This window comes from Podarcis erhardii, assembly GCF_964252035.2.
Source record: "Podarcis erhardii genome assembly, chromosome: 1".
Classification (NCBI taxonomy): domain Eukaryota; kingdom Metazoa; phylum Chordata; class Lepidosauria; order Squamata; family Lacertidae; genus Podarcis; species Podarcis erhardii.
The window spans coordinates 81124910-81151476 of record NC_138497.1 but is presented as its reverse complement, the minus strand read 5'-3'; the positions used below and the strand labels follow the sequence as shown (position 1 = coordinate 81151476).

Genomic DNA, 26567 nt, shown 5'->3' with positions numbered 1-26567 from the left:
CCCACCCCCATCCTGCCGTTGGAAGCTGAGAGACACTATTGGACACAAGCCCCACATATGGTAAAGTCTGCTTTATCTTAGAGTGGAATTGCACTTTGCCACGTGTTCCCAAACTTGAGGCAACACAAATGCAAGGCTGATGGGTATTTGGTGGCCAGGACATGTGAGGCTGCTTTCATTTGGGGAGGAGAAAAGGCAGAAAAAAGGTCTGGTGCCATTTGCAGGAGGGAATCATCAGACAGAGAAAGGGTTAAATAGCCCTCCCATTCACCATTTTTGCCCCCCCTCCCAATACAGAACCTATGCCCTGCCTCATAATATGGAATTCTGACCTTGAGTGCCTGTGCACACATACCCTAGCAAAGCAGAGAAACGGCTGATGTAAAACAGAGCCTTGGCGCCTCTTTCGTTGTTGCTTCTCGCTTTCCATATTTCAGCTCTTTTAAACACCCCGAGCCAAAGTCTGCAGCCTGTGTTTATAAAAATGTGCTTACTCTAATTCCTCCATAGTACAGTGTGAGGTTTCCAGCACCCCACCCTCTGAGGGGACAGACGGCGAGTCAAGATCTATGACTTGCTTCAGGAGACGATCATCTGAGATCCTTGCTTTTCATTCTAGCAGAACAGAGAGCAGCTGCCTGCGCCAGGAGACAAACTGCTGAATACCAGCTGCTGATCTGAAGCCAGTGAGAGAGTGTGGCCTCCAGAATTTGCAGCATTTTTTTCCTGCCTTGCTTCCAAACTGAGGTTTGCAGGAAAGTCAGGTGCAAAGGAATGAAAATATGATGTGACATGTATCCTGGAAGTTGTTGTTGGTTGGTTTTTTTTTAAGAGATGGTGTGATTGCCTAAAAATTAAGAAAAGAAAAACAAGGGCTTTGGAAACACAGGCTCCGGCCGCCCACATGTCCCCCTCATCCAGCTGTGTGGAATGTTTGCACAACTGGATGGAATGTTTGCACAGAAGATCCCCCTGGGATCCGCTGAATCTAAGATCTCCGGTTTCAAAGATCTCCAGTTCAAGGGAAGGAAGACAACATTATGTCCCAGTCAGCATTAAAGAATTCGCTTTTTGCTACAAAACAACAGCGGCAGGGGAAAGAGACATGCTAGAACCAAGGAGTGGAGAGAGGTGAAAACAGATGGGATATGGCCCCGTCCGGTGTGCAGAAAGCAGAGATGGAAGAGGAAACCATCCCAGTGGGAACAAGAGGAGAGCCTGAAGTAGAAAAGAGTCTTCCAAAGCGTTGGTTAAAGCCCAGTTGTGGGCTCTTCCGGATGAACCTATTTATTGAGAATTCACCCTGATTTGTTTGAACTGAGCTTATACAGAGGTTAGATTATATCCAGTCTTGACTGAACATTTGTTCCGATTTATTTGCAGGAAGATTATCCGACAATGAGTATTCATCCTGCATGCCTCTGGACTGCATGTTTATACAGCTTTGCATTAATTAGTTGTTCATTCCCCAGTTCAATTCATTTCCCCATCAATTTCCTAACTACGAAAAGGTGCGTTTCTTTTTAAAAGTAGATTTGTTGTTCTAGGGCAACAGAATGCTTTGATCCACTTTAATTGTGCAAAACCTAAATTTCCCAGTATATGATTGAATCCCTCCTGCAAAATGCTGACAGTCTTTCAGGGACATAAAGGCAAAACTAGTATGTATGGAGCCATGCCACTTATGCCAAAAAGCTTTGGAACAGTGAGAAAAGAAAACATAATAAGTGTGTGGTATATATCACACTTTTTCCTCGCATGGCAATATGCTATTTGCACATCACAGGAACTGCATCCACAAACCACACTTCCGCTATGGATACCATGTATGGCAGCCAGATTTTCAGATACTGCATTTGGCATAGGAAGATATTCTATGGAGGCTGACCCATGGGAACAAATGGGGCACTGCCCCACCTAGCTTAGCCTGCTCTCAGCATATTCCCCCCTGCCTGCCTTCCTATGTTCAACCAGTCCAGAGGGTGGCCACTGGTTGATAATTCAGAAGCAGTGCAATTGAAAATTCAGTAGAGTGGGAAGGCAAGGCAAAGAGGTGTGGATATTGCTTCCCTCTTTCCTTCTTGCTCTAACTCCAGAAATGTCCCATGTGGGAAAGGACGACCGAGAGTCTGCAAGCTGTAATGTAGTATCTGTAGTTTTACTCTGGCACCTTGGGAATACAGGCTGAGGTGTGAATCTGAGTTCACACAGAGCCAGAATAATTCTAGATTACAATTTACAGCCTCTTTCCTAGTGGGCCGCTGGTGTTGGAGCGAAAGGAAGAGAGCAGCGCAAGAAACTTCCAGCTTCTTCAAAGGCTAGTGCTGCAATGAGGAGTGGCAATGAAATGTCACAGCCATCATGGGCCATGCTCTGGAGCCTCCTAGTGGCGGATCTTGTGCATGCAACCTATGTGGAAGTGTGTGGTACTAGGGCTGAGCTCAGGCAACAGTTTCAATAAAGCAATGGGAGAAATTCCCCTTTTCTGCCACTTTGGCACTGCTACAGCTAAGTAGATCAAATGCCATGTACGGTACATGTAACAGAGATTAAGAAGACTCATTGAAGGGATAGGGAAATGCTGCTTATTCTGTTTTCTTTTAATCTTTAGTTGCAGACCAGCCTTATACAAATTAATATGCATACAATTCTCTTTTTTACAAGCCTCTTTTTTTATCCAGTCAATTTTATTCATAAGGAAAGCTTTACTTCCCCCCTCCCTGCCCCACAGTGGAGATATGGTGTCACACACCCCTCATTTCACGTAACAACAGAAAATAAGAAATAAATTTTAAAATCAAAATGTTCCAAAACTGCTTCAGGGTTATATGCCCAGGAAAGCCAAACACACACACACAAAACAACAACATTACACTCCACCAACGCTGGACATGTGGAAACGCTGGACATGTGGGCTAGATTTGGCTTATAACTTGGAGCATGGGTAAACAGGATCAGTTCTTCATATTTGCACTCACACCAGAAGACCAAAAAAGCCCCTGTCATAGATCAATACTGCATCAATACCCATTATAGTTTATTTATCTTTTATCTACAAATTCCCAGGTTTTTATCTACAAAACCTCTTCAAAGCAAAATGCTTCTGAGACCAGCTTTCCATACTTGAATTCGCTTCTTTTCCAGTTGTGTAGATTAGAAATATTCTCTCTCCATCCCCTCTCTTTAAAAATGAACACTTTAAAGGAAAGTTATTTCATATTAATTTTTCCCTATACAGTGGTACCTCGGGTTAAGAACTTAATTTGTTCCGGAGGTCCGTTCTTAACCTGAAACTGTTCTTAACCTGAGTTACCACTTTAGCTAATGGGGTCTTCTGCTGCCGCCACGCGATTTCTGTTCTCATCCTGAGGTAAAGTTCTTAACCTGAGGTACTACTTCCGGGTTAGCAGAGTCTGTAACCTGAAGTGTCTGCAACCTGAAGCGTCTGTAACCCGAGGTACCACTGTATGGAGATCATTGAGGATCCATCCTGATTTGCTTGTCCAAAGCTTACATGGAGGTCAGCTTATATCCGGTCTTTATTTGGTTTTCATTCTCATTTGTTTGTGTGGTGGTTATATGACAATGAACATTTGTCCTGATTAGCAGTGTTTATGTGTCTGTCTTCCTGTTAGTCATTCGTCCATCCTACACTTTTCAGTGCATTTCCCTTTCACTTCCCTGACCATAAAAATCCTTTTTTTATTATGGATTTGTTGCACTAGGTCAACAATGCCTTTTAATGCATTTTTATTGAACAAACCTACATTCCCAACATGCGCTTGAATCCCTCCAGCAAAATAGTGATTGACCAGAGGCACCTCTGTTATTGGGGTGATAAAGAAGCCAATTCCACTTGATACCACTAGATGGTGCTAAGTCATGTTTCTAGAACATAGCCTGCTGGCAGGGATGGGGAAGAAATTCGATTTTGTTTGCATTTTAATAAGAAACACTTTTCAAACTAATATGAGAACTAAAACACAGCTATCTTTTGAAATTCGTACATCTCTGAATTTTGCGATGCAACTAAATAACATGTACCAAAATGCAAAAAGGCATGGAAAGAACGTGCAAAAATGCTTTACACCAGGAGGGGGGAATCACTTTAAAAAATGTGTATGTCAGTTAAAACTTCATACAGAAATGTGTTTATTAGGAGAAATTCACACTAAAACGCTAATGAATTTCCATGAGGGTTAAAAAAATAAAGAATAAAGAATTGCAGGTTGCTGTGGAAATGTGGAGCACTGAGTTGAAGAGTGGAAGGATGAGAAACTGAGATAAACCAAAACTGACAGATTCAGCTGTACCTACCTGCTAGTTAGTTCAAATGTGAAAACGACAAGGAGACTTTGGCACCTTAAAGATGGAGAGTGGAATTCAACATCATTCCACAAGATTGTCATGAGCACAAGCATTTCTGGACATGCATGCTCTTCTGGGGTTTCTTCTGACTCTCCTGAGCAGATCTGTGGAGGCCATTGGGGGCGCACAGGTGGACAAGGGGGGGGGGAACCCCATTGCACAGGCATGTCTTTTTGGACTGGCTTCTGCTAGCGCAACTTAGTTGAATCCAGCCTCAACAGATTTATTATGGCATAAGGTTTCATGGACTACTGTCCACTTCATCAGATGGACATTCATTGGACTGTGGTCTAGGAGAGCTTATGCTGTAATAAATGTGTTAGTCTTTAAGGTGCCAGAAGAATCTTTTCTATTTCTGCTGCAAGAGACTAACACACCTATACAGACAAATTTAGACGACACAGAGGAAGTCCAGAGGAGCTGTTCAGCACACCATCAGGTCCAGCTGTCCTGGTTTCAGTTATTAATGGCAGGAGGTTGTGGACACACTGCTTGAAGGGACTTGTCCTCTCAACTCTTGCCCATCTTGGCTTATTCAGTCTAGCTGAGAGGGAATCACTAGGTGGGTCCAAGGAATCACCAGTGCCTTGTTGTAGGGGAGGGGGTGCCACCTGCCTTGAAAGAGGCGGTTGTGGTGTACCACCTCCTCAAGGGGCCCTCCCTGACCCCATAAATGTCAACCTGGTGTCCTGCTTTCGACTCCAGCTCCCATCAGCCCCAGGCAGCTCAAAATATCTGGATGGCACCAAGTGGCAAGAGGTTGACATAGGGTTTGAGGATGAAATGATGGACAGGAACTTCTGCCTAACTTGGATTGCCCAGCAGAAGGCAGTTGCAAAGTTTACTCAGTTGCCCCCTGAAGGAAATGGGGCAAAAGTATTTTGACTCCCTGAGGTTAAGCTCCTGAGGTGAAGACAAAAAAATTAAACTGCCTCTGAGAGTTTGAGGCAGTGATACCCAAGAAGGAGAAGTTGGGAACGGGCCCTTCCTGGCCACATTGACTGGACGTGAAAGAAGGGTATGTTTGAAGGCAGGGACAAGAATCCTCCCTCAGATAAAGCACCTGCCAACTATAGTTTAAAGAATTAAGTGTGACTGACCAAGAGAGGCACTTTGTGGGCAACACAAGCAGATGACTGAGCTCTTTGGTTAGTCCCACTGGCAATATTTAAAAACCTACTGAGGAGCAGGGGGAGCTGACCCCAGTGAAAAACCAAGATTTGGGTGCTTAGTTCAGCAGGCTCAACAAGTTTTGGGAGGAAGGGATGAAGGTTGCTGACAAGGTCATTATAGCTTTTATATGCTGCACTTTTAACTAGAAACCCCGCCTTCTGCCCCCTCCCCCTGTCCTACTAGATGAAATGGAATCAAACCATTAGGAAATAGTTATCCTCATCATCAGAGTGAGAGTGAGTTTATGCAGGTCTTCCCCAACCTGGTGCCCTCCAGATGTTGTTGGACTCCAGCTCACAGGAGCCCCATCCAGTGTGGCCAATGATGATGGGAGCTGTAGTCCGACAACATATGGAGGGCACCAGGTTGAGCAAGGCTGATTTTATGTGGATGAATTGGTGGGAGAAAGGAGAATGGCTGCAAAGCAAGGACAAGTTTTGAGGGTTAGAATATGAGAAATGGTCATGAGTCTTGTGGAGACATCATGGAGAGGGCAGTCAGATGACAAGGAATGGGAGGAGATTGGGGAACTGGAGGAGTCTAACCAAGGGGAAGGTCCTAGTGGGTTGGCGACCTCCAGATTCCAGGAGAAGTCTGATCTCAGAGACACATGGATCTAGGGGAAGGGCTGAGCGGGTAAGTCATGAGAATGGCTCACTTCCGCATGCAACATCACTGCCAGTTGAGAAGACTCGGGTGCCTCCCTATCAGCGCAGATCCACCCTCTCCTAAGGAAGCACTTGGGGATAAATCTGACAGCAAGACTCCACCTCCATCTCTAAGGACATGGAGTAGCAGCCGCAAGAACAAAGCAGTGTGAATTCCCCCCTGCCCCTCAGGTCAGTTGGCAGGTCTAAGTTGATGGTGGCAATCATATACAAGAAGAGCCATTGCGGATCAAGTCCCACAAGAGAGAGTGTCCATATCTCTACCTATGCTTCCCAGTGGAGAAGCCCACATGTTCAATTTCAAGCCACCAAATACTGAGCCGTCAAGTGAGGAAACAACCCATGGAGTGATGAGCCTTGAATGTGTGAACTGGGCCCAAGTTCAGGTGCCTGGAGGTCAGAGAGCATCCCAGCTCACAGGAAGCCATCGTTTGGAGCCCCAGAAGAAGGCCTGTGGGTGGGTTGTGCTCAGCGCAGCATGACAAAACCCTTATAAACTGTGTGGAAAATTCCAGCCCCACTTAATCCCCAGGGCTTCTGAAAAACGGTGACATTCAGAAAAGATCCAAACAGGAAAGAATTAGCAGGAGAAATGCCTTTCTTATTGCGGCTGCCACGGCTGTGCCAGGAGTGAGTGCAAGCAGGAGCGGGCGGGCGGCAGCTGAGGGGCCACCCCCCGCTTCCCCCCCCCCGGCCTGCCTCTCTCTAAACATGCAGAGCTTACTTGGAAGATTAGGAGAGAACACAGCAAAAGACAACAGAGTTCCTTTTGTAATGGGGGTGGGATTAAGGAATCAAGTGACCGGTTGCAACTCCCAAGTGGGTTTCAGGCTTCTTAGAGCACCGTGTCACTGTCAGGTTCAATCACCCACAAGCCACAGAGGTGGGAAGAGGTGGAGTGTAGCGTGTGCCGACAAAGAACCTCGCCAGGACACATGCGAGGCCAAACGTCTCCAGTCCCAGCTGCAGGGCCGGAGCCTGCTTTGGTAAGTAGCTCCCCGAGGGCTGCTGTGGCGCTGTCCTAGAATGGGACAGATTTTCTTTTTGCTTAGGGATATATGTGTTTCCACTTTTTTAAAACAAGGCACCTTATTTAGTTTATTTGGGGCAGAGGGAGGCTGCCAGTTCTGTACATTTGGCCATCACGAGAATACTGCGTATACAGATGCAAAGGAGGAACCACCTGGGGTTCTTGTATCTTTCACAGGAGAGGAGGGGGGAGCAGCAGGTGCAGCCTCTCTTGTTCCTGAAGGTCAAGCAACTCTTGCCACAATTTCCCCTTGCATAAACTAGGTCTTGTTCTCCTTTGCGGTTGGCCATGGGCTCTAAGGATGCACTTTAACATGCAAAAAAATGGCATTCTCACATTGGGCATTCCAATGTTGACGTTTAAAATGATTTAATTTTTGAAAGCTGTTCCCCTTCCCCCCCTAAAAAAAGCACATTGGCAAACTCTTTTTTCCTCAATGTTCAAAATCCAGTGATCTACTGATCTATGAGATCCGCAGAGTATTTGCATTATAAAGGCCCCCCGGTGGGTGGGTGTCACAGCTTTGTATTTTAGAACAATTCACCTGAAATAGCAACTACCATACTCACAAGTCTCGTTCCATGCAGAGGAATCCATGAACTGTAAAATAGTAGGAAATGCCACCATCAGCTGTGTTTTCCAAGCCTGTGCATGTTTGCTCTGCTGTAGGTCCCACTGTCTTCAATGGGACTTAACTCTCCCAAGTAGGTTTACATAGGATGTTAGCCTCAGCCAGTCTAACAGTAAGGACGAAAGCTGTTTCAAGTGTGTTACAAGGTAGTTCCTCCATGTTATGTGACTTTGGATATGGATCCTTCCTTATTTTAACAGTGTACGCCTGTCTGCACATATAGAGTTTAGGACTGTTTAGTGTTTGTCACTCTACCAGCTCTTGAGCCAAGGGAGCCTTAACCAGTGAGTACCAGGGAGAAGTTGGACCGGGGAAAACAATGAAGATACCTCTAATGGTAGGATATCAGAAGATGTATTCACTTATTCTCAGATTAAGAATAAGGAGGAATTAGTGTTTTTGTTTCTCCATAGGTATTCCAGGTGCAGTACAAGGATATATTGAATCATAGTATTGTAAGAGACCTAAAATACCATTTTTTCCAACCCCACTGCTGAGGCAGAAAACCTGATACTATAGCATCTCTGAAAAGCAGCCATCCAGGCTCTTTTTTAATATCTCTAGCGAAGAAGAGCCCACCCAACACCTAATTCAAAGCACCCTGGCATCATGTTATACAGAATATGCTCTTTCGCTCCACCAAATCCCACAAGAGGAAGCATTACAACTTTATTCTCTTCTTCTTTGGTGATCAGTACATTAACTCCTCTGCTTCTAGAAATTTGATTTGGCATGGTTAACCTTCCAGTTTCCTCCCACAGTAAGCAATATACCAGGGCAGGGGGGCATTCTAGGCTACGAGGGAAAGGGAAAGGCACAGGGCTTTCTATATACTGCTGAAGAATTCACGGGCATTATTTACACAGGCAAGGCTTGGAGTTTTCCATCTTTGGTAAAAATGCACTCCGCATTTGAATTGCATGAGAAAAATTCTACCTGGGTGCGGTGGAGGCGCAAAGGAAGTTGCCATAACAAAACACACACACACACACACACACACACACACAATCAAGGAATATCTTCAAGTGGTTCAAGTATGTGTGTGTGTGTGGTCATTTCCTTTATCTTTTCCACATTTGTGGATTTGTTGTGTTGTGAGTTTTGGAGGGTGAGGTGGGGGTGGGGGTAAGCTGTATGCCTAAATCCCTTCTAATTCCAGGGTCCAATGAAGATTCAAATGCTGGAATAGCCAGGCAAGTTTCTTGGTAATGGCACCTAAGTATGGGTCCTTAGGGTAACGAAGGAAGTGGCTCTGTGCCAGAGAGGAAAGGGATGGGGCCCCCACCCCCACCAGGCTGTTAGTGTGAAGGACAAAGTTGTGTGTGAGCTAGAGGCTAGAGGCAGGCTGGACAGCTGCCTGGACACAGCCATGCTTGATTTCTGCTGGAATCTAATGTGGTTATGGGAGAATGCAGATGACTGTAGATTAGAAAATGAAATTAGCATTGGTGAACATTATCTGACTGGCGTGTTTACCACCCATCTAGGAAAGAGGTGAAGGGGGCATTGTTTATGTGGTTATTCTAATATACACAATTTTAAAAGGTCTTCAGCAGCGTTGCTAGCATTGATGACAATTTTTAAAACAAAAGTATCTAGCTGTAAAATTACCAAATAGCAGCCCCAGACTAGACTGGGGGTTTATCTTGTGGGGTGTGGGGGGGTTTTTTGGGGGGGCTGAGCTTTCCCCATGAGAACCTGCTCTTTAAGACTCAGTTGGAGCAAACATCAATTTGGGTTTCCCACAGATTGCTGTTTGCTCCAACTGAACTATAAAGAGTGGGTCTACACAGAGAAACTCTGGAGCAATGGGAAAAAAGGCATTTGGACATGGAGTTTTAAGGCACAGACCATGCCTGGAAAGCGTTGAGGAAAGGTAAGTGTGGATAAGCCCTGGCATTTTCTTGCTACCAATGCAGTCAGGTGCATAATCATCTTGGGGGAGGGGAGGGTTTGAGAGAGAGAAAGAGGCACAGCAAGACGGACAATGCAGCAGACAATATGCTTATTTGGGGGCTGAGCTATTCTTACAGATAGACTGGCTACCATACAACATTTCTGTGTTATGTATTTGGCATTACATATTGGAATAATCTTCAAGCTGCCTCTGGCAAACACGTGGCTAGGAACACAATAATATAAACACTGGGACCTTGTGAAAGGTTCATCCATCACATTGAGCAACTCCAGGCGATGACATGACTGAGCCAGGAAATCCACATCATCAAGATACTGTTAAACCTAAATGGTCAGGGGGGAAAATATTCCATAGAAAACATTTTGTTGTGTTTCTGCCTGCTTGGAAAAACTCGTCTAGAGGATAAGTTTGTGCATTTCTGTGAAACATGCATAGTACGTTCAGAAAGTCTCTCCCACCTTTTACTGTACCTTATTTCTGCACCATACTAAACAATCATCCCTCCTGCTCACCCCTATCCAAACACAACAGTCCAAACCAAATGTTGTTATTGATGGTTTGTGGGGAAGGCCCTTCTGAGAAGCAACATATTTTGGTGCTCTCTTTAATGTGTAAACTATCTCCTGGGCAGCAGTCCAAACCTGAGTTGTTAGTACTACTGAATAAACTTTTTCTTACATCTCGCCTTTTCTTTTCCCATACTCCAACTTTCGGTTCCTTTAGATGTTCCCCAATTTCCTTCTCCTTATTTTCCAGTGTTGCTTCTTTATTCCTGCTCACTTCTTGCCTCAGGAGGAAAAGTTTTCTATTTGAAGGACTATCATAGAGGAAAGCCTTCTGTTTCAAGGCATCCTTTATTCAACGAACCATCCAATCCAAGTCTGATGTAAAGACAAATAATCTTAAGAAGAGAGAGCAGGGGTCTTGAAGTTGCCCACCTTAGCACATGGGCAGCAGACAGAGCAGGCACAGAGGACATCTGGCCCAGCCTTCTCCATCATGGGAAGATGCATTCTGTTTCTTTCCAAATTGCACAATGGAACTTCCTGCTTCTCTCCTCTCCCCTGTAGGCCCCTGTGGACCCTCAATATCTGCGCATGATGGTTGGGGGAGCCTCGGGACACTATTTAAAGTGTTTGGCTGTGGTTGCCTTAAAATGCCTTGTATATGTGTATCCAATATAATCTGACATCCTTACTTTCTGGAACAAATCGTGTTTGTGACATCAAGGATCCACCCACTGAGATCCTATCACATACTTTTTTCCAACATGGAAAATATGTCCATGCAAGAAAAAAGCATGCAACAAATGCAGCTTATCATGTACGATGATGGACATTTATTCTGCTGACCTGTATATCCGATCATTGATATATGGTTAGATAGATAGAAACTTTATTTGCATTAGCCACTAGCCATAGCAATCTATATATGGTTTTCACAGTATATTTCCATCAGCATTTGTTGTCAAATTGAGATTGATTCATTGGGGCTATTATTCTAATAATTATCATCAATTTACTAATAGGTTTCTACACAATAGTCTCAAGACCGTTTACATTAAAAACAGTTAAAAATACAAAAAAGCCAATACATTCCAAACAAAACCAAAACCAAACAGAAGGGCCCATTTATCCGGCTGGGAAAGCCTGTCAGAACAAAAATGTCTTCATTTGTTTCCTAAAAGTGGATGCTTGTCATATCTCGATAGGAATTCTATTACAGTGGTACCTCGGGTTACATATGCTTCAAGTTACATACGCTTCAGGTTACAGACTCCGCTAACCTAGAAATATTATCTTGGGTTAAGAACTTTGCTTCAGGATGAGAACAGAAATCGGGTGGGGGCGGCGCGAGGTCCCATTAGCTAAAGTGGTCTTCAGGTTAAGAACAGTTTCAGGTTAAGAACGGACCTCCAGGACAAATTAAATACGTAACCAGAGGTACCACTGTATTGCACGGAACAGGGGCTGTCACTCAATAAGCTCTGCTCCGAGTTACTGCAAGGCTACCTTCCCCCTCTCTCACACAAACACAATGAAATTGCATATAGTTTTGCCCAGTGCTTCCTTGCTTCCGTGGGTGTTGGTGTGTAAAAAAGAGGTGCCAGTATTCCTCTCAATAAAAGTGCTGTGGGTGTCAGCACAAAATGGCTGCCACGGGCAGCAAAAAAAAAAAACAGGTGATGGTTCCCTGCCCTGGTAAGAACCTTCACCCACAAAAAAGCACTGATTTTATCCAGGTTATCCAATTCCCCAACCTGCCAAAGCTGGTTTTGTCTTTCTACAGGACCCGCTCTCCCGCAATGGGCCTCAACCCCCATCATGTCGTTGTTTCTTTCTTAGCAGGCCTTGTGATGACAGTGACATACACATACCGTGTAGCTGATGCACGCCTGGGCACCTTCTCACAGCTCCTGCTCCGATGGAAAGGGAGCATCTACAAGCTCCTCTACTGCGAGTTCTTAATCTTCATCTCTTTCTACTTCGGCATCAGCCTCATCTACAGGTGAGCACAGGCATTTCTTTTAAGCTCGGTTGGTTACTCTGGGGTCTTTCTGCACGCATCATGCAAGCACGCTTTAGATTTGGCACAAGACTTCTGCAGGGGAACAATTGGTAGAGGACGGCTCAATATCTCATTCACTTGTAGCCGATCAGTCTTCCTTTTGAGAGACAGGGAAGGAGGAGCCTGCACTTCAGGGTCTGGCTCCTCCTCCTCCTTTTAATCTGCATTCCATCCAGGAATAACTCCAGAGGGTAAGAAAGGGGATAGTGGGTGTCCCGTCAAAAATGCTTCCCGCTACGCTTTCTGCTCCCACTTAAGTAGAGCCAGAAAAACAACACAGCTTAATATGAACCACAGCAAACTATTTTTTAAAAAAAAAAAACCACAGTAGATTTTGGCCTTCGTTTTGAGCTCATTCTTTGGAAAGGCAGTGGGTGCTTTTAAGGAAAGAATGTTTCCCTCCTCCTCTCCCCAAACTCCCAAACCAATAAACAGGAGTCTGTTGAGCTGTAGGAAGGAGCCAGCTCTCCAGAGAGGAGGCCTGAGGCCTGACACAGTTGCCTGACTCAACCAAGGAGGCAGCACCCTCAGAAGTCAGCGAAAAATAAAATATTTTTTTATTTATAAAATCTGAACACTTATAAAAACAGACCCAACGGTGAGGGGATTGTGTTCAATCTTGTACTAGAGCTGTGCAATGGAGGAGACATAGAACCATAAAGAAAAAATTATTCTAAAGATTATATTTCCCCTAGATTTGAGTGTTTGAATGCTCAGAGAAACGTGAGGTTATATAAGCAAAGCATTACATTGCTACATTGAGGGACAAGATCTTACTGCACACAACAAATGAAAACAAAAGTGAATTTGTTGTACAGTATTGTCCAAATAGCAACCAGAGCCCATGATTCTGCAGGAAGCTCTTTTTCTTGCTTTTTGCTTTTCTCAGTACCCATTACTGAGAATCCCCTTTGTAGTTTTGAAACTGGAAATATTCCCCTGTGCTTCCATTACAGGCTGGTTCTGAATGAGAGCCAAAGGCTGATGTTTGAGAAATTGGCTATGTACTGCAATAGCTATGCCGAACTGATCCCGGTGTCCTTTGTACTAGGTAAGGCATGTAAAAATGGGGAGAGAATGGGGTGGAACCCTTACATTATTTATTTGCTTATTTGTAACATGTATAGCCAGGGCCAGCAAAAACATTTTGGTGCTTGAGGCAGAAAATCCAAAATGGTGCCCCACCCATCCCTAATATCTCTCTATCTGTACTTAGAATGATCAGTAGCAAAGCACTTCAGCTGAGAATCACAGACTCTGTTGTTTCTCAATTATAACAATAGGGAAATATTTTTCTCCTTCTCTCATAACATCCTATTGAAGCGGAATGTTGGAAAATTTGGAACACACAAAATAAAGTACTTCTTCATAATTGGGCTATGACAGCTGTTCCTGCCTGGCATGAAATCTGAAGGCTGCTGGAGAATTTCTCACACCCCTTAAGAAACACCAGACAGAAGTTCGCATAAATATGTCTTCTCTGAGAGGCAAGATGGCTCTCTGCCAAGAGTACCATTCTTACTGACAGTTTCATGTCAGGCTTTGACAAACCATTCTCCTACTCTGGGCTCATAAGACTATGAGGAACAGCGTGGTAGTGCCCATTCTGACAGGGTATTGCTAAATGAGAGAAGAGCAGGGCTGAGGGATCTTTCTCATAGGATCAACTGCATATACTGCAGACAAAGATCTCGCAAGCTCAGGTACTACAGCCAGGGTGCTGAGCATATAATGAGGCCACCCAGAGTCAAGCAAACATAATGTGGATTCCAAAGATTTTCAGCTTTCTTCAGTTTTGTGAGACAAAAAATTGAACGTGCACAAGTGATGTCTTGTGAAAGCTCAAAATGGAAAAGGTTTGTGGCTCAGAGCTTCTGTGTGTGTCCCTTTACTCCGCCAATTTTGCTCAAATTGGATCTGTTCCAATTGGATCTGGACCTTTCCTTTTGGTTCCTATCATCCTCACTAACCATCTCTTTGTTTTTACCCTAGGCTTTTATGTTACCTTAGTGGTGTCTCGATGGTGGGGACAGTACGAGAGCATCCCATGGCCTGACCGCATTATGAACCTGGTCTCAAGTAGCGTGGATGGGAAGGACGAGTATGGCCGCCTCCTTCGGCGCACGCTCATGCGCTACATCAATCTGCTGGGTGTGCTGATCTTGCGCTCGGTCAGCACTGCTGTCTTCAAGCGATTTCCCAGCATCGAACATATTGTGACAGCAGGTACTATCCATCGCAGTGATGACCAACTAAGACAAAATGTGCTTAAAGTGATTCCCATCCTCCAGGCCACAAATGAAGACATCCAGGGGGACCCTTTTTGAGATGCTAAGAGTTGGTTAGAGGAGGGAGGGAGGCAATCTTGCTTGTTAATTACATTTATATCCTGCTTTTTTTTTCCTCCAAGGAAACTAATAGGCAGTGTACAGGGTTATCCCCGTTGCTTTTTATCCCTACAACAGTCATGTGAGGTAGGTTGGCCCGAATATATGCCACACTTTTTTTCCAAATTCCGACCATGAAAAGTTAAACTGCAGCTTAAATTTGTGATCTTACAAAAATTGGGTTTTATGATATCGCTGCTGAAACAGACATACGGTAAAATGGAACAGGTGTGAGTGCCTGTGGAATTTTAAGGGAGTGACATATTCGAGTGCAGTATTGTCTTTTTTTCTTTTTCCCCTTGAATTTTAAAGGTGCGGCTTATATTCGGGTACAGCTTATATTTGGGGCAATATGGTAATATCTGTGTTTATTTACAAATATATATTTGAATTCGTGCTGTCTATTGTGTTATTAATTTTTGCTGTTTATTTTCAAGGCGCTTCAATATTTTGAGGTCCCAAAAATTGTTTTTGAGATCAACAGGTTTATTTCCTCTCCAAATACAACCTGTGTGACGGGATTCCTGTAAACTGTCCTCCTCCTCTCCCCCATCTTCTTGTCTGCATAGGCCTGATGACTCCAGAAGAACACAAGAAGTTTGACAGTTTAAACTCACCCCATAACAAGTTCTGGATCCCCTGCGTGTGGTTCTCAAACCTGGCAGTGAAGGCACGTAATGATGGAAGGATCCGTGACAGCGTGCTCCTGCAAGGCATCTTGAATGTGAGTTCATGATATGCAAGTGGGTGTCAGCCAACCATGCTGTAGTTTCCTGAACAGAGAACATCAGGTCTCTCTCCAGGAAGGAGCAGAGGCAGAATAATTGCTGCAGGCCATCAAGGATGGGATATGATGATAGGCAGCTTAAGACCAGACAGGACAGTGGTATGCGGGTAGCTGCGGACCCAAAACCTTCTGTGTCCCTACTGACAAAATAACAAAACAATATTGCAATTGGCAGTGCTCACTTTGGGCTCAGAGAAGGCAAGTCAGTGGAAAGGATAAAGCAGGGTCATGTGAGTCTGTGATGTGCTTCAAGGACCACAAGGAGGAACCCCTCGCAAAGAGCGGAAGGATGAGAAAAGGAGGGAGAACTGTTTCACTGGGTGCTTCCACACAGCAGCCGATTTTGACTCAGTGCTGCTCATGAACGCAAGTTTTTCACAGTGTCCACACAATTTCATGCTCCTTAAAACACCACCCCTGCATCCCCATTTAATCTGGATTTACCAGTTCTGGCTTTATTTATTTTTAACTTAATGGGTTTTCCATAGAAACAATAAATCCTGATTAAATGGGGAAATACAGTGGGATGGCAATTTGATGAGGACATTGCGAGAGAAACACTCTTAATATTTTTGCATTCTCCTAAGTTTCCTCTTATGTCTACAAAAACAGGACTTTTCGTGTTGCGGCATCTGCCCTCTGGAATGTGCTCCCAGTAATCATCAGACAGGTGCATATAGTACTAGCATTTAAGCATCTACTTAAAACGCATTTGTTCATCCAGGCTTTCCTTGAGAGGCAATCCAGTTAAGCTATTAATCTGATTCATTGATGCATTATCTGTAATCTGATTTTATTTATGATTTTATGTTGTTCACCGCCTCAGTATTTTTTAAATGTTTGGCAGTATACAAATATTTGCAAAGAAACAAATAATAAAGGCAAAATGGGGGGGGGGACCTCTGGGGTGGATCATCTGTACCTTTATCAGTACTTGTCCTTCCCTCCAACAGGAAATGAACACTTTGCGCAGTCAGTGTGGGAGACTCTATGGGTATGATTGGATCAGCATTCCATTGGTCTACACACAGGTGAGAACTGGTATATATTCTCCAGACAAAATTAAATGAGTCTTGGTCCCACTTAAAATCAAGCTAGCTCACTTAACACTCATTTATTTCAATGGGGTTTAAAATAATCAGACTTGCTATCAAAATGCAAAGCAAGCTGGAGCAACTCCTGTACAAGGAAGCGTAACAACATTTGGGTCTTTTTAATTTAGAAAAAAAGGGGTGAGTTGAGGAGAGGGCAGTGGCGGAGCTTCATACTCCGGCACGGGGGGGGGGGGGCGGGCGGAGAGCAGGCGGGGGGGCTGGTGTGCATCCCCGGGGCGTGGTGTGGCACGCCTGTGGGGGCAGCGCAGCGCAGGCATGGGGCACTGCCGCGATGGCATCCCACTGGGATCACGCTGCCGGGGGTGGTGCGCTCCCCCCGCACTCCTATTCCTCCGCCAGTGGGAGAGGGGACATGAATACAGTGGGTCCCCCCCCTCACTTTCTTTCTCCTAATATTAGAATATCTGGGGTTATGCAAAAAAGCTAGATGATTGGAGTTTCAGAGCAGACAAAAGGATGTATTTCTTCACACAGTGCACTATGGAATTTGCTCCCACCAGATATAGTGAAGGCCACCGATGTAAGGGATATGAAAAATTCATGTAGGATAAGGCTGTCAGTGGCTGCTGCTGGTCATGGTGGCTGTTGCTACTTCCAGGAGCAGAGACAGCATGCTTCACAATAGCAGTCACTTGGCAATGGCCGCGGTAGAAGGCTGTTTCCACATGCCCTGCTTTCACCACTGTGGGAAATGGAAAGCTGGGCTAGATCAGCCTTTGGTCTGACCCAACAGGGCTCTTCTATTATTAGCCTCAGAATAAATCCAAAGTCCTCATGTACAAATATGTACCTGCACTTAAACCCCTTCCACTTGAATCTCCAAGTGGGAGGGAGGTTATTGGTTTGTGGTTGTTTCCTTTGCTCTCATTTTTATTGTGTGTTTTGTATTTTTATCTTGCATTCTTTATGTTGTGAAACATAAGAATCTACAGATGAAGGGTGGTACACAAATTTAATAAATAAATAAAATGGTTAGCTTTCCCCACCACAACCACAGATATTCATACTGCATGCATGATCTTCTGTAGCCTTCACACCCATTCCTTGCATCACCTTCTCATGTAACCTTTGTTTATGAATCCCATACACACAACTCTAGTGTGCCAGACATTGTTTGCTCAAGTCACGTCTTACGCAGTTGCAGTCAAACACATAGCACATAATAACTCGCCATACAATGACAGGGAATTTTCATGACTAATGAGTTTGGGTCCTTATTTTCTCTGAGTGCATGCTCTTTTTCTCCTTGAGCATATCAAAACTTGCCCTACTAGCTCACTCCCATCCACTGAATCATGTTTTTGCCTGAGCCCTACAACACAGCTTCACAGCTCTTGGCATGCTGTTCCTGCCCTCTGTGCAAAAGGAAGGCTGTTATCTGCATTAGACACCAGGCATGTTAACTGCTCACCACCGCCCAAACTGCAGCCTCGGGGTAGACGTTATGGTGCCAGCTTCCTCGCATGTCTTATGCAACCCTGTTGCTTAAATAGTGCACTCTGCCAGACTCTCTTGTGCCGAGAAAAAGGATTTCAGGTTGATGGAAGGTATATATCGAACCCTGCAAGCCAGGATGAAAGGCAGATAAAGGTCAAGGCTGTACATGCACAGTCTATTTCCACGAATTAGTTGTTTTCTGCATAGCCATAAGGACTTAAATAATGACAGGTGGCATTCTGAGCCAGATTTTGGATTGCAAATGATGTAGAAATGATATGGGACATTAACCATGGTGCCTTTAGAGGTCCCATATATTGGAAAGATCAAATAGAGAATTGTAAAACTCAAAAAAGCTGAAGAATTAGTAGAGAATTTAGAGCCAGAGTAGTTCTTTTGAGGCAAAAGGGATGAGGAAGTGAGACAATAACTGAGTTCTTCAAAATCTTTGGGGCTTTCCAGACAAAGGTCCTTTTTCATGGAAATATAACCATGCTTTCACCTAGTGCTTTTTCTAATACTAGCCACATTTTAAAAATCCCCATAGATCTTCCCAGTGTGGAAGCAAATGGGCCTGAACTTGATGCAAGAAGATAACATGGGTTGTTGTTTTTTTTTGTATTGAAACTGTACGAGGGATTCACTCAAGTACTGGAAGATGTGGAAGAAGAAAAAAAGGAATGAAAAGAACCAATGGAAGGGGTTTAGACCGGTGGTGCTTACCCATGTGGTAGGCAGGTGGGTGAGGGGCAGGTAATGTGTCTTGCAGCAGTCTCATAGGCATTTCAGACCCCATGGGTACATGTGGCATCAGTGAAGCCACAGCAAAAGAGACAGAACACAGTTGTGCTTGTTGAGGGCGAGAAGCTTATTTTCTTGGGTTAATGACTTTAGTCTGGGTCATAATGATACTACCCCTGCAGAAGCACTTCCTTTTGTGAACCATAGCTTAGCAATGGCTGTGCAACTCCCACCCCAATAAGCCATGGCGTCTTAAAAGGCCCTAACACACTGTGTCTCTTTCTCCAAGGTGGTCACAGTGGCCGTTTACAGCTTTTTCCTCGCTTGTTTAATTGGTCGACAGTTCCTGGACCCTGCAAAGGCATATCCTGGCCACGAGATGGATCTCTTTGTGCCCATCTTCACCTTCCTGCAGTTTTTCTTCTATGCTGGCTGGCTAAAGGTCAGTTCAAAGGACAGAGAGTGGATTCCCCCAGGAACTTCTGCCCATCAGGATAGAACTTCTGAAGTTCTTTTTTAAGTAGCCGAGACACACCCTGAAGCCACTTTAGACAGAGGCAAATCCAGGATTTATAGAGTGGCCCAAAGTCCATGTGATGGCGGCAGACCTAGATCTTCAAACATAGGTCTGCCCATCCATGGGTAACTGGAAGATGGTGGGTGATTTAAAGGACCAAAGGGGCATGCAAATGCGAGGTGCTGTGCCTTCTGTTCCAACCACCACTCTTACCTCTGCAGGCCATCCCATCAAGAGGTTTTCTTTCTAGTGAGCTAGCTTAAAAAATATATTATTAAGCTGCTGGAGCTGGCAAGGTCTTCTTCAAATGCAAATTGTATTGGTAAGGCAGTGCATAGCAAGCAAATACATCAACATCTCACTTTCTTTTTTTCTTTTTTTTTACAAAGTTCCAGATCCTTTTGGTCTGTTTACCTTGCCTTTTAATCCTGCTGACTGGACAAGATAAAATTGTCTTAAATATAATAGTGAAGCCCATTTTTAAAAGCAATCTGGACCATCCTTAGTTCCACAACTAAGGAGCTATTTTCATTTCAATTCATTTAATTTAAAAGCAGTTCCAAACTGCATAATATGTAACAATCTCTAACCAGTATATAAGAGTACAAAACAAAAGCAATTAAACGTTATTGTAAAGCTAAAAATACAACATATAAACCAGTAAAACAGCATCATGAAAACATAAACAGGATTTCAGCAATAACAGACCAACCTACTGAGTCAAGGAAAGCCTAGGCTAACAGGTATGGGTGGTATTCAGCTAAGTTTTACTTGACTTAGTCATGTCCATTAATTTCAGTGGGTGTACTCTGAGTAAAGCTTCGTTACCTACCAACCCATGTATTCACAAGACATCTGAAACAACTGATGGATGAAATTTCATGTCCAGTGCTGATCAGCAATGCTTTCATTGCGCACATTTCACAGGTAGCTGAACAGCTCATTAATCCATTTGGGGAGGATGACGACGACTTTGAAACCAACTGGCTCATTGATAGGAATCTGCAGGTGAGTCTGAGGCCTGGCTATTACAGAACTCAGAGAAGGCCTTATTTATGCTTCCCACAGGGCAGCTCTTTCCCCTTTGAGGCTCAACACTCCTTCTCAGCAATTCAATAGACACCCAGCATTCAATAAGATGAAATCATGGCTCTGAGAAAAAGCATTAGCAGGTCTCTGAGCCAAGCATGAGTTTCTCGGTGTGTGGTTTTGTTATCAGAAGGCCTAGTGTGCTTCTAACTTAACGTATGACATTTCAAGATGTTTCTATATCAAAATTTGGAAGGAGGCTTCCCATACTTGCCCCTCCTTGAGCTTTCACTCTTTAGAAGAAGAAGAAGAGGAGGAGTTTGGATTTGATATCCCGCCTTTCACTCCCTTTAAGGAATCTCAAAGCAGCTAACATTCTCCTTTCCCTTCCTCCCCCACAACAAACACTCTGTGAGGTGAGTGGGGCTGAGAGACTTCAAAGAAGTGTGACTGGCCCAAGGTCACCCAGCAGCTGCATGCGGAGGAGCGGAGACGCGAACCCGGTTCCCCAGATTGCGAGACTACCGCTCTTAACCACTACACCACACTGGCTCTCTTTACTGCACTTTGATCATTTGCTTGCTACTCATGATCTCATGCTGCTTCCTGTACATCAAAGGCAGCTCATAATCAAACTTTCCTCCTAGGCAGGTCCACCAAGCTGAGCATAGCCCCACTCAGCCATGAGCTGAGCCTACTACAGACGCCATAAACCTCCAGCTTTTTTTTTGTCTGCCTGGGACTCACCCACTCAAAAAAGGAGAGGGTTATCAAGACTCCAGCAAGCCACAATAACATAGTTATCTTAGTGAGCTGCTCTATTATCATAAGCTCTCCAGCACTCTCAACTGAACACAGTCATCGCTTCAGCCATTCTTAAATTGCAACCGCCCCCAAATTATTAGAAATGGATGTTTTCTCAGAAATGGAAGAATAAGAGCAAACGCATTCACAGCGCCATGGAGTTTTGACCCCATTGTGCCTGACATGTATGTCTTGTCTACGCAGGTCTCCCTTATGGCAGTGGATGAAATGCACCAGGACCTGCCCACACTGCAGAAGGACCCATATTGGAACGAACCAGACCCACAGCCACCCTACACAGCAGCAACTGCGGATTATAAGCGGACATCTTTCCTGGGCTCGACCTTTGACATCAGGCAAGTGAAGCTACCTAAAGCAACCCTTTCCCGACCCAGGAGATGAAGTAGGCGTTTGCCTATGGAAGCTCATGACATTATACACGTGTTTGTCGTTATAGTTCCACAAGAGTTTTGAGAATTACTAGCAGAAAACCCAAGGAGGAGATAAAATAACATGTTGCAGTGGGGAGTGCTCCTGTTCAGGGTTCCAGCCAGCCAGCCATGCCCTCTTCCTGCACACAAAGTAATAAACCAGAAGAGGACAGTGTTCAACAGAACGTATTAAAAAAAAGCTTAAAACATTTTGTACTTCCGCAAGCCTGCTCTTGTGCATGGATGATGCCATTTGGGCTACGTAAGGAGAATGAATTTGCAGTTAGCATATAATTTGACATTCCTCCAATGCTCACACCACTCTTTTTACATCAGCTTCTACCAGAACGTGTCATTTGGCTGTTTTGAGGTGCTGTGGAGCTTGTTTTTGCTGTTGCTATGGCTCCAAGCAGAACCTCATAGTCACCCAAACCACAAATAGCCAAATTCTTTGTGATATGTTGCCAAGACTCACCTCTTTAGCTCTGCCACACCTCACCTTGTGGCCTGCAGGTAATCAAGTGAATACCACTGGCCAAAGTAATCAAGGCGCAGACTGCCAAATAAGCTGTTTATGAACATCTTCATCCTCTGAGGTGTTTGAATAAATAGGACTGTGCTATATGCCATGTCTGAGCAACTTGTCTCATAGGTCAGCTTCTCCTGGTGCAGGATTTTCATATTTTTGTTTTGTAAGCACACAAAGAGCCGGCCCTATCATTGGGCAGAGTGAGGCAGCCGCCCCAGGCAGCTGATTTTAGATATCATAAGAAGGCAGCAAATTGTTAGTGATTTATTATTGATTTTTTTTTTACTGCCAAGGAGTGGGGAGAGCTGCTTGTGGAATTTTTTTTTGCCTCAGGTGCCAAACTAACTTGACCAGCTTTGGATATTGCACCCCTTGACGAGGAGGAATTTTGCAGCAAAATGTCTTGGGCCAAACCTGGAAGTAACAAACAAGCATGAGTAGACATGCTAGTACAAACACAGAAGTATTCCTACTGGGCACAAGAATCATTGACTGGCATGGTCAAGCACCTACCAAGTCCCATACGTCAATAGTTGAGAGCCCCCTAGTCCCACCCCTTCTCCTTTTCCTTGCTGCTGCTGCCCACTTGCTCACCTCTTCTCTCTCTCTCTCTCTCTCTCTGGCCCACAAAGGGGGTGAGCAAGTGAAGAGCCATGTTAGTGAGGAGCAGCAATCTGTGCCACATTTGCTTGCTCACTGGTTCTTCTCTGCCTGGTGAACACTGAACAGGTGACAGCAATAGTCAGGGGAAGCAGCAGCAACAGGGGCTGGGAGTGGGACCCCTGACATAAGTTGGAGAGAGGTGGTAAAGGGGCACTGAGGCTGTTTTCTCTCCAAGGACTCTCCAGAACATGGAGATGGCACTGTTCAGAGTGCGCCCAACATAGGAGTTTAGAGCCACCCTACATGTTCTAATCTCTCCAGTCACTGTGTGCAACTGCCTGTTTCCCTTCTCCAGCATGCAGAAAGAAGAGATGGAATTCCAACCCCTGGAACAGATTAAAGAGAACGAGGAAGCAAACCACTCCACCCCATTGCTGGGCCACATCAGCCGCTTCCTAAACGTCCAGTCCCCCACCTTCCCCAGGTCGTCCAGAATGAACCTGATGCGCCGGAGGAATGACAGTGTGCCTTCTTCCCCTTATTACGCCTACCCAGATGTGGGCAAACCCGGCAGCCCAACCAGTATCAACCAGCAAACGGGAGACTGCTCCCCGGCAAGCTTCACCTCCCAGGACCAATGGGACAAGGCGGCCAGCAAGCTGAGAGAATTTGACGCCTTCATGTCCACTCCGTTCTACGAGAGGCCTGGCTTCTACAGCGCCCCACAGACGCCCATCAACTCCATCCCCATGATCTTCCCATCCAGACGTCAAGGCCGCAAGAAGCCGCCTGCTCTCTCCAGCATCGCCGCCTGCTCTTCTTCTTTGAGGGACAACTCCACCAGCCAATCCCCTGGCAGAGCCAGCAACATGGACAGAAGTGAGAACTCTCTTGGATCGGGAACTAGAGAAACTTTTGTTTGGCCAACGGAGAAAGGCCAGGCTGCAGACTCCTTGGCAGTGACCATTGAAGAGGTGGCAAAAAACTTGACCAGTGGTTCGAAGGAGATTGCCCCCTTGGGAAGCCCAGGAGGGCCTCTGTCCTCAGCAAGCTCAGCAAGTCCCAAGTTTCCTTTCTTTGCGGAGTCCCCAGATCCTGAAATGCAGGCAAACGTCAAGGGTCTGAAAGGCCACCGGCAGCCCTGGTTTACACCAGACCGCTCAGCAACTCCAAACCCAGACTACCCCACCTACCTCCACTCCTATGGTATCAAGACCCCTAGCAGCAATGGCCCTCCCACCTGCTTTCCCTTCACACCCTTGACATCCCCAGTGCTTGAGAGATCCCGTCTGGGCAAAGCAAACGCTGCTGTTGGCTCTGCCTCGGAGGCTTCTCCTGGAGGCATGGAGCAGGATTCGCCAACAGCGCCGGGGGCTGCCAGAGATGCAGGAAGTGGAGTCACCAACACTTATCATACCAAGGATCAGAGAAAGGCAGCCAGCTCTTCTCCCAATGACTCGGGCATCTCCCTAGCAGAAGGAGACTTTGTCGGGCTAATGGAAGTGATCATGGAAACCAGCGAGAGCACAGCTGATGAAGGGAAGGAGGCAGAGATAACTAAATGAAATGGGCTCACAGATGCGTTTCATCTAGGATGGCATGGTTTTTTTTAAAAAAATGAAGCTTCGTGGGTGCGCAGCCTCTTAAGAAACACCAGAATCACATACAATGAGCTACAGAACAGCTGAGAAGGCAAAAACACTGGGTTGAACAGATCACACCATAGATAATGCATAGGCTTTTGCTTACATGCTGGTTAAGAGTCATTCAGGGCACTTGAGCACCACACGATTATGAAACCAGGTCTTATTCCAGCAAGCCAAGGAGAGTGTGGGAGTCCCAGAAATATCCCAGTTGCTCCCAAAGCACAATCCCATCCTTGAGCGGAGGGTCAACAAGCATCAGACAGCAGTACTAATTGGTCAGTCCCACCATTGCAAGGAAGAGGCCCGCCCAATGTTCTGAGACAATATAGAGTGATGTAATCTTTTTGAGAATGAGAGTGAAGTTTGCTTCCACTTCTAACACTGCAGGGGGAAAAAGGTGTCAGGTCTCAAAAATTTGGGGAGCACACACACAACAGCACTTATGGATAGAAAGATTAAGGCTGTGGTTAAAAACCACTTGCTTGATAAGCATTAAGAGTTTTTTGCTGGCTGCCTAAGTCAACTGTAGGACAGATAATGAAGAAGCAGTTTTGCTGAGTGGCCATAGCTTGATTACACTATATACAGAGCACCGTCATTTGCGCTATATCCCTTTACTAAACACACATTAGCAATAGACAGCATCACAGCTTTTATTTGCCTACTATCTATTTCTAAAAAGCAGGTGACAAGTCAACTGAAGAAAAAGTTTCAGTTCCTTGTAGCTTCAAATAGCACAAACAGAAAGCACAGCTAGACAATGCCCCTGTTAAATTACAGAGAGTTGGATGTTTTGATCTGGCTATGTTTTAACACAGGATCTTGAGCCATTTACAGGTCCAATAAACAGCTCCTGTCAGGATATAGCAATTGCTGTAGCAACATTCACGGGGGGCAGGAAGAGAATCACTTACAAGTTTGGGTGTCAGCATTTGCAGAATCTCATGCTCACTAAACTGGAAACCTTGAAAAACACCTACACTTCTCAGGGTATCAAATGAGAACCACCTCCACTTTTTATTTTCTGCTACTGCTCTGCCGTTTTGACCTAGCGCACCACAAAGCACAGGAAACCCATTTGGGGCCATTGTTGAAAGTTCCAAGGAAGAAATCCCTTCATTGGATCTAATCCATTGGTTTTGGCATCCGTCTGAGGGTGAAGTCAAATGGTTGGAGTTGTAACACCTGCTGTGGTTGCAGAGACTGATAATGGAAGGGACATGTTTTGTTGCAGCTGGGGCAGATGAAGGCATCCGGTTTAGTTACTTACAGGTGCACCATGGGGTTTCTTTCGGCACTTCTCCCAGCAGTCATTCATCCTCTCGTAGACACACAATCTAATCCACAGATAGGGAAACTGTGGTTTTCCAGATTAAGAGTCTCACGCTGTACCGACTGCTCGTATGAGTCACAGCCAAGAATGCCAGTGGTCAGACATGACTGTAGCCCAACATCTGGAGGGCCCCAGGTTCCTCATCGCTGATTTAATCTGTTCTTTGAGGAAGATTAACCTTTTTTCCAGTTTACAGGAGGGATTAAGATGGGTCAGAAACATACCAACTGTAAAAGCAGTTATTAGTAAAGCAACAGACTGACTTCAAGAGAGTGTAATTTCTTTCCATTAAGGGTGGAGAGGCTTCAGGCATGCTTTAGATATAAGCAAGGCTGCCTACATTCCACACAAAAAAGATTTCAACATAATCTGACATCAGCTATCATTAAAGGAAAGAGGAAAAAACCAAGTTTCTAAACCTTTTGGATAGGAACCTCTCCCAAATATTGTATTGAGGACACAAGATTAAGACAGAAAATCCCAAGCAGGGTTCTGTCGTGGAAATGAATCAAATTCCTCAAACTTCCCCCATAACTAGCACAAATCCAATGGTTGTTAACTGTTTCCTTCCAGATATGCTTAACTACACTTGCATCATTCTTAAATTCTAGACTCATGTCAAAGGTTAACAACTCAGAGCTGCCCCTCAACAGTATGGAGTGCATGAAACAAACGGGAAAATTACTCTAGAATGAACCAGTTTCAAAACCTCATTGTGGAAAGGTACATTTCATGGCAGCTATCAATCCTTTACCCAGAACTGCTCCAAAGAGAAAGTTAAGATCCAAACTAATTCATTAGCTATGACATGATTTCAAAGGATCTTAGGACAGTGGCTAGAGCAGATCTTGT

General features: G+C 44.9%; 1 protein-coding gene and 1 long non-coding RNA gene across 5 annotated transcripts; one reads left to right on the top strand and one right to left on the bottom strand.

Annotated features, from left to right (window-relative positions):
- Positions 1-6976: 6976 nt before the first annotated feature.
- Positions 6977-25529, top strand: BEST1 (bestrophin 1). 4 transcript variants are annotated; one of them, XM_081839666.1, is made up of 10 exons: positions 6977-7195; positions 12137-12296; positions 13313-13407; positions 14349-14582; positions 15313-15467; positions 16484-16561; positions 19113-19265; positions 20268-20348; positions 21378-21529; positions 23092-25529. In XM_081839666.1, the coding sequence occupies exons 2-10, from the start codon at positions 12145-12147 to the stop codon at positions 24299-24301; spliced, it is 2310 nt and encodes a 769-aa protein (XP_081695792.1). In that variant the 5' UTR covers positions 6977-7195; positions 12137-12144; the 3' UTR covers positions 24302-25529. The 4 variants fall into 4 exon arrangements, with proteins under 4 accessions (XP_081695792.1, XP_081695793.1, XP_081695791.1 ...); XM_081839667.1 differs by having other exon boundaries at positions 12134-12296; XM_081839665.1 differs by lacking the exon at positions 6977-7195 and adding an exon at positions 11419-11989 and having other exon boundaries at positions 12134-12296.
- On the bottom strand, positions 9547-12245 carry LOC309329121. The gene is made up of 3 exons (XR_014151048.1): positions 12166-12245; positions 10467-10669; positions 9547-10111 (listed from the first exon to the last, which is right to left on the bottom strand). It is a non-coding gene; the product is annotated as an uncharacterized lncRNA (long non-coding RNA).
- Positions 25530-26567: the final 1038 nt, after the last annotated feature.

Excerpts from the sequence above, each read along its gene's own strand:
- BEST1 (XM_081839665.1), top strand. The coding sequence starts at position 11,938 with ATGGCTGCCACGGGCAGCAAAAAAAAAAAACAGGTGATGGTTCCCTGC. Across the intron at positions 11,990-12,133 it reads GGTGATGGTTCCCTGCCCTG|CAGGCCTTGTGATGACAGTG; the intron begins GTAAGAACCTTC and ends TTTCTTTCTTAG. Across the intron at positions 21,530-23,091 it reads GGCTCGACCTTTGACATCAG|CATGCAGAAAGAAGAGATGG; the intron begins GCAAGTGAAGCT and ends TCCCTTCTCCAG.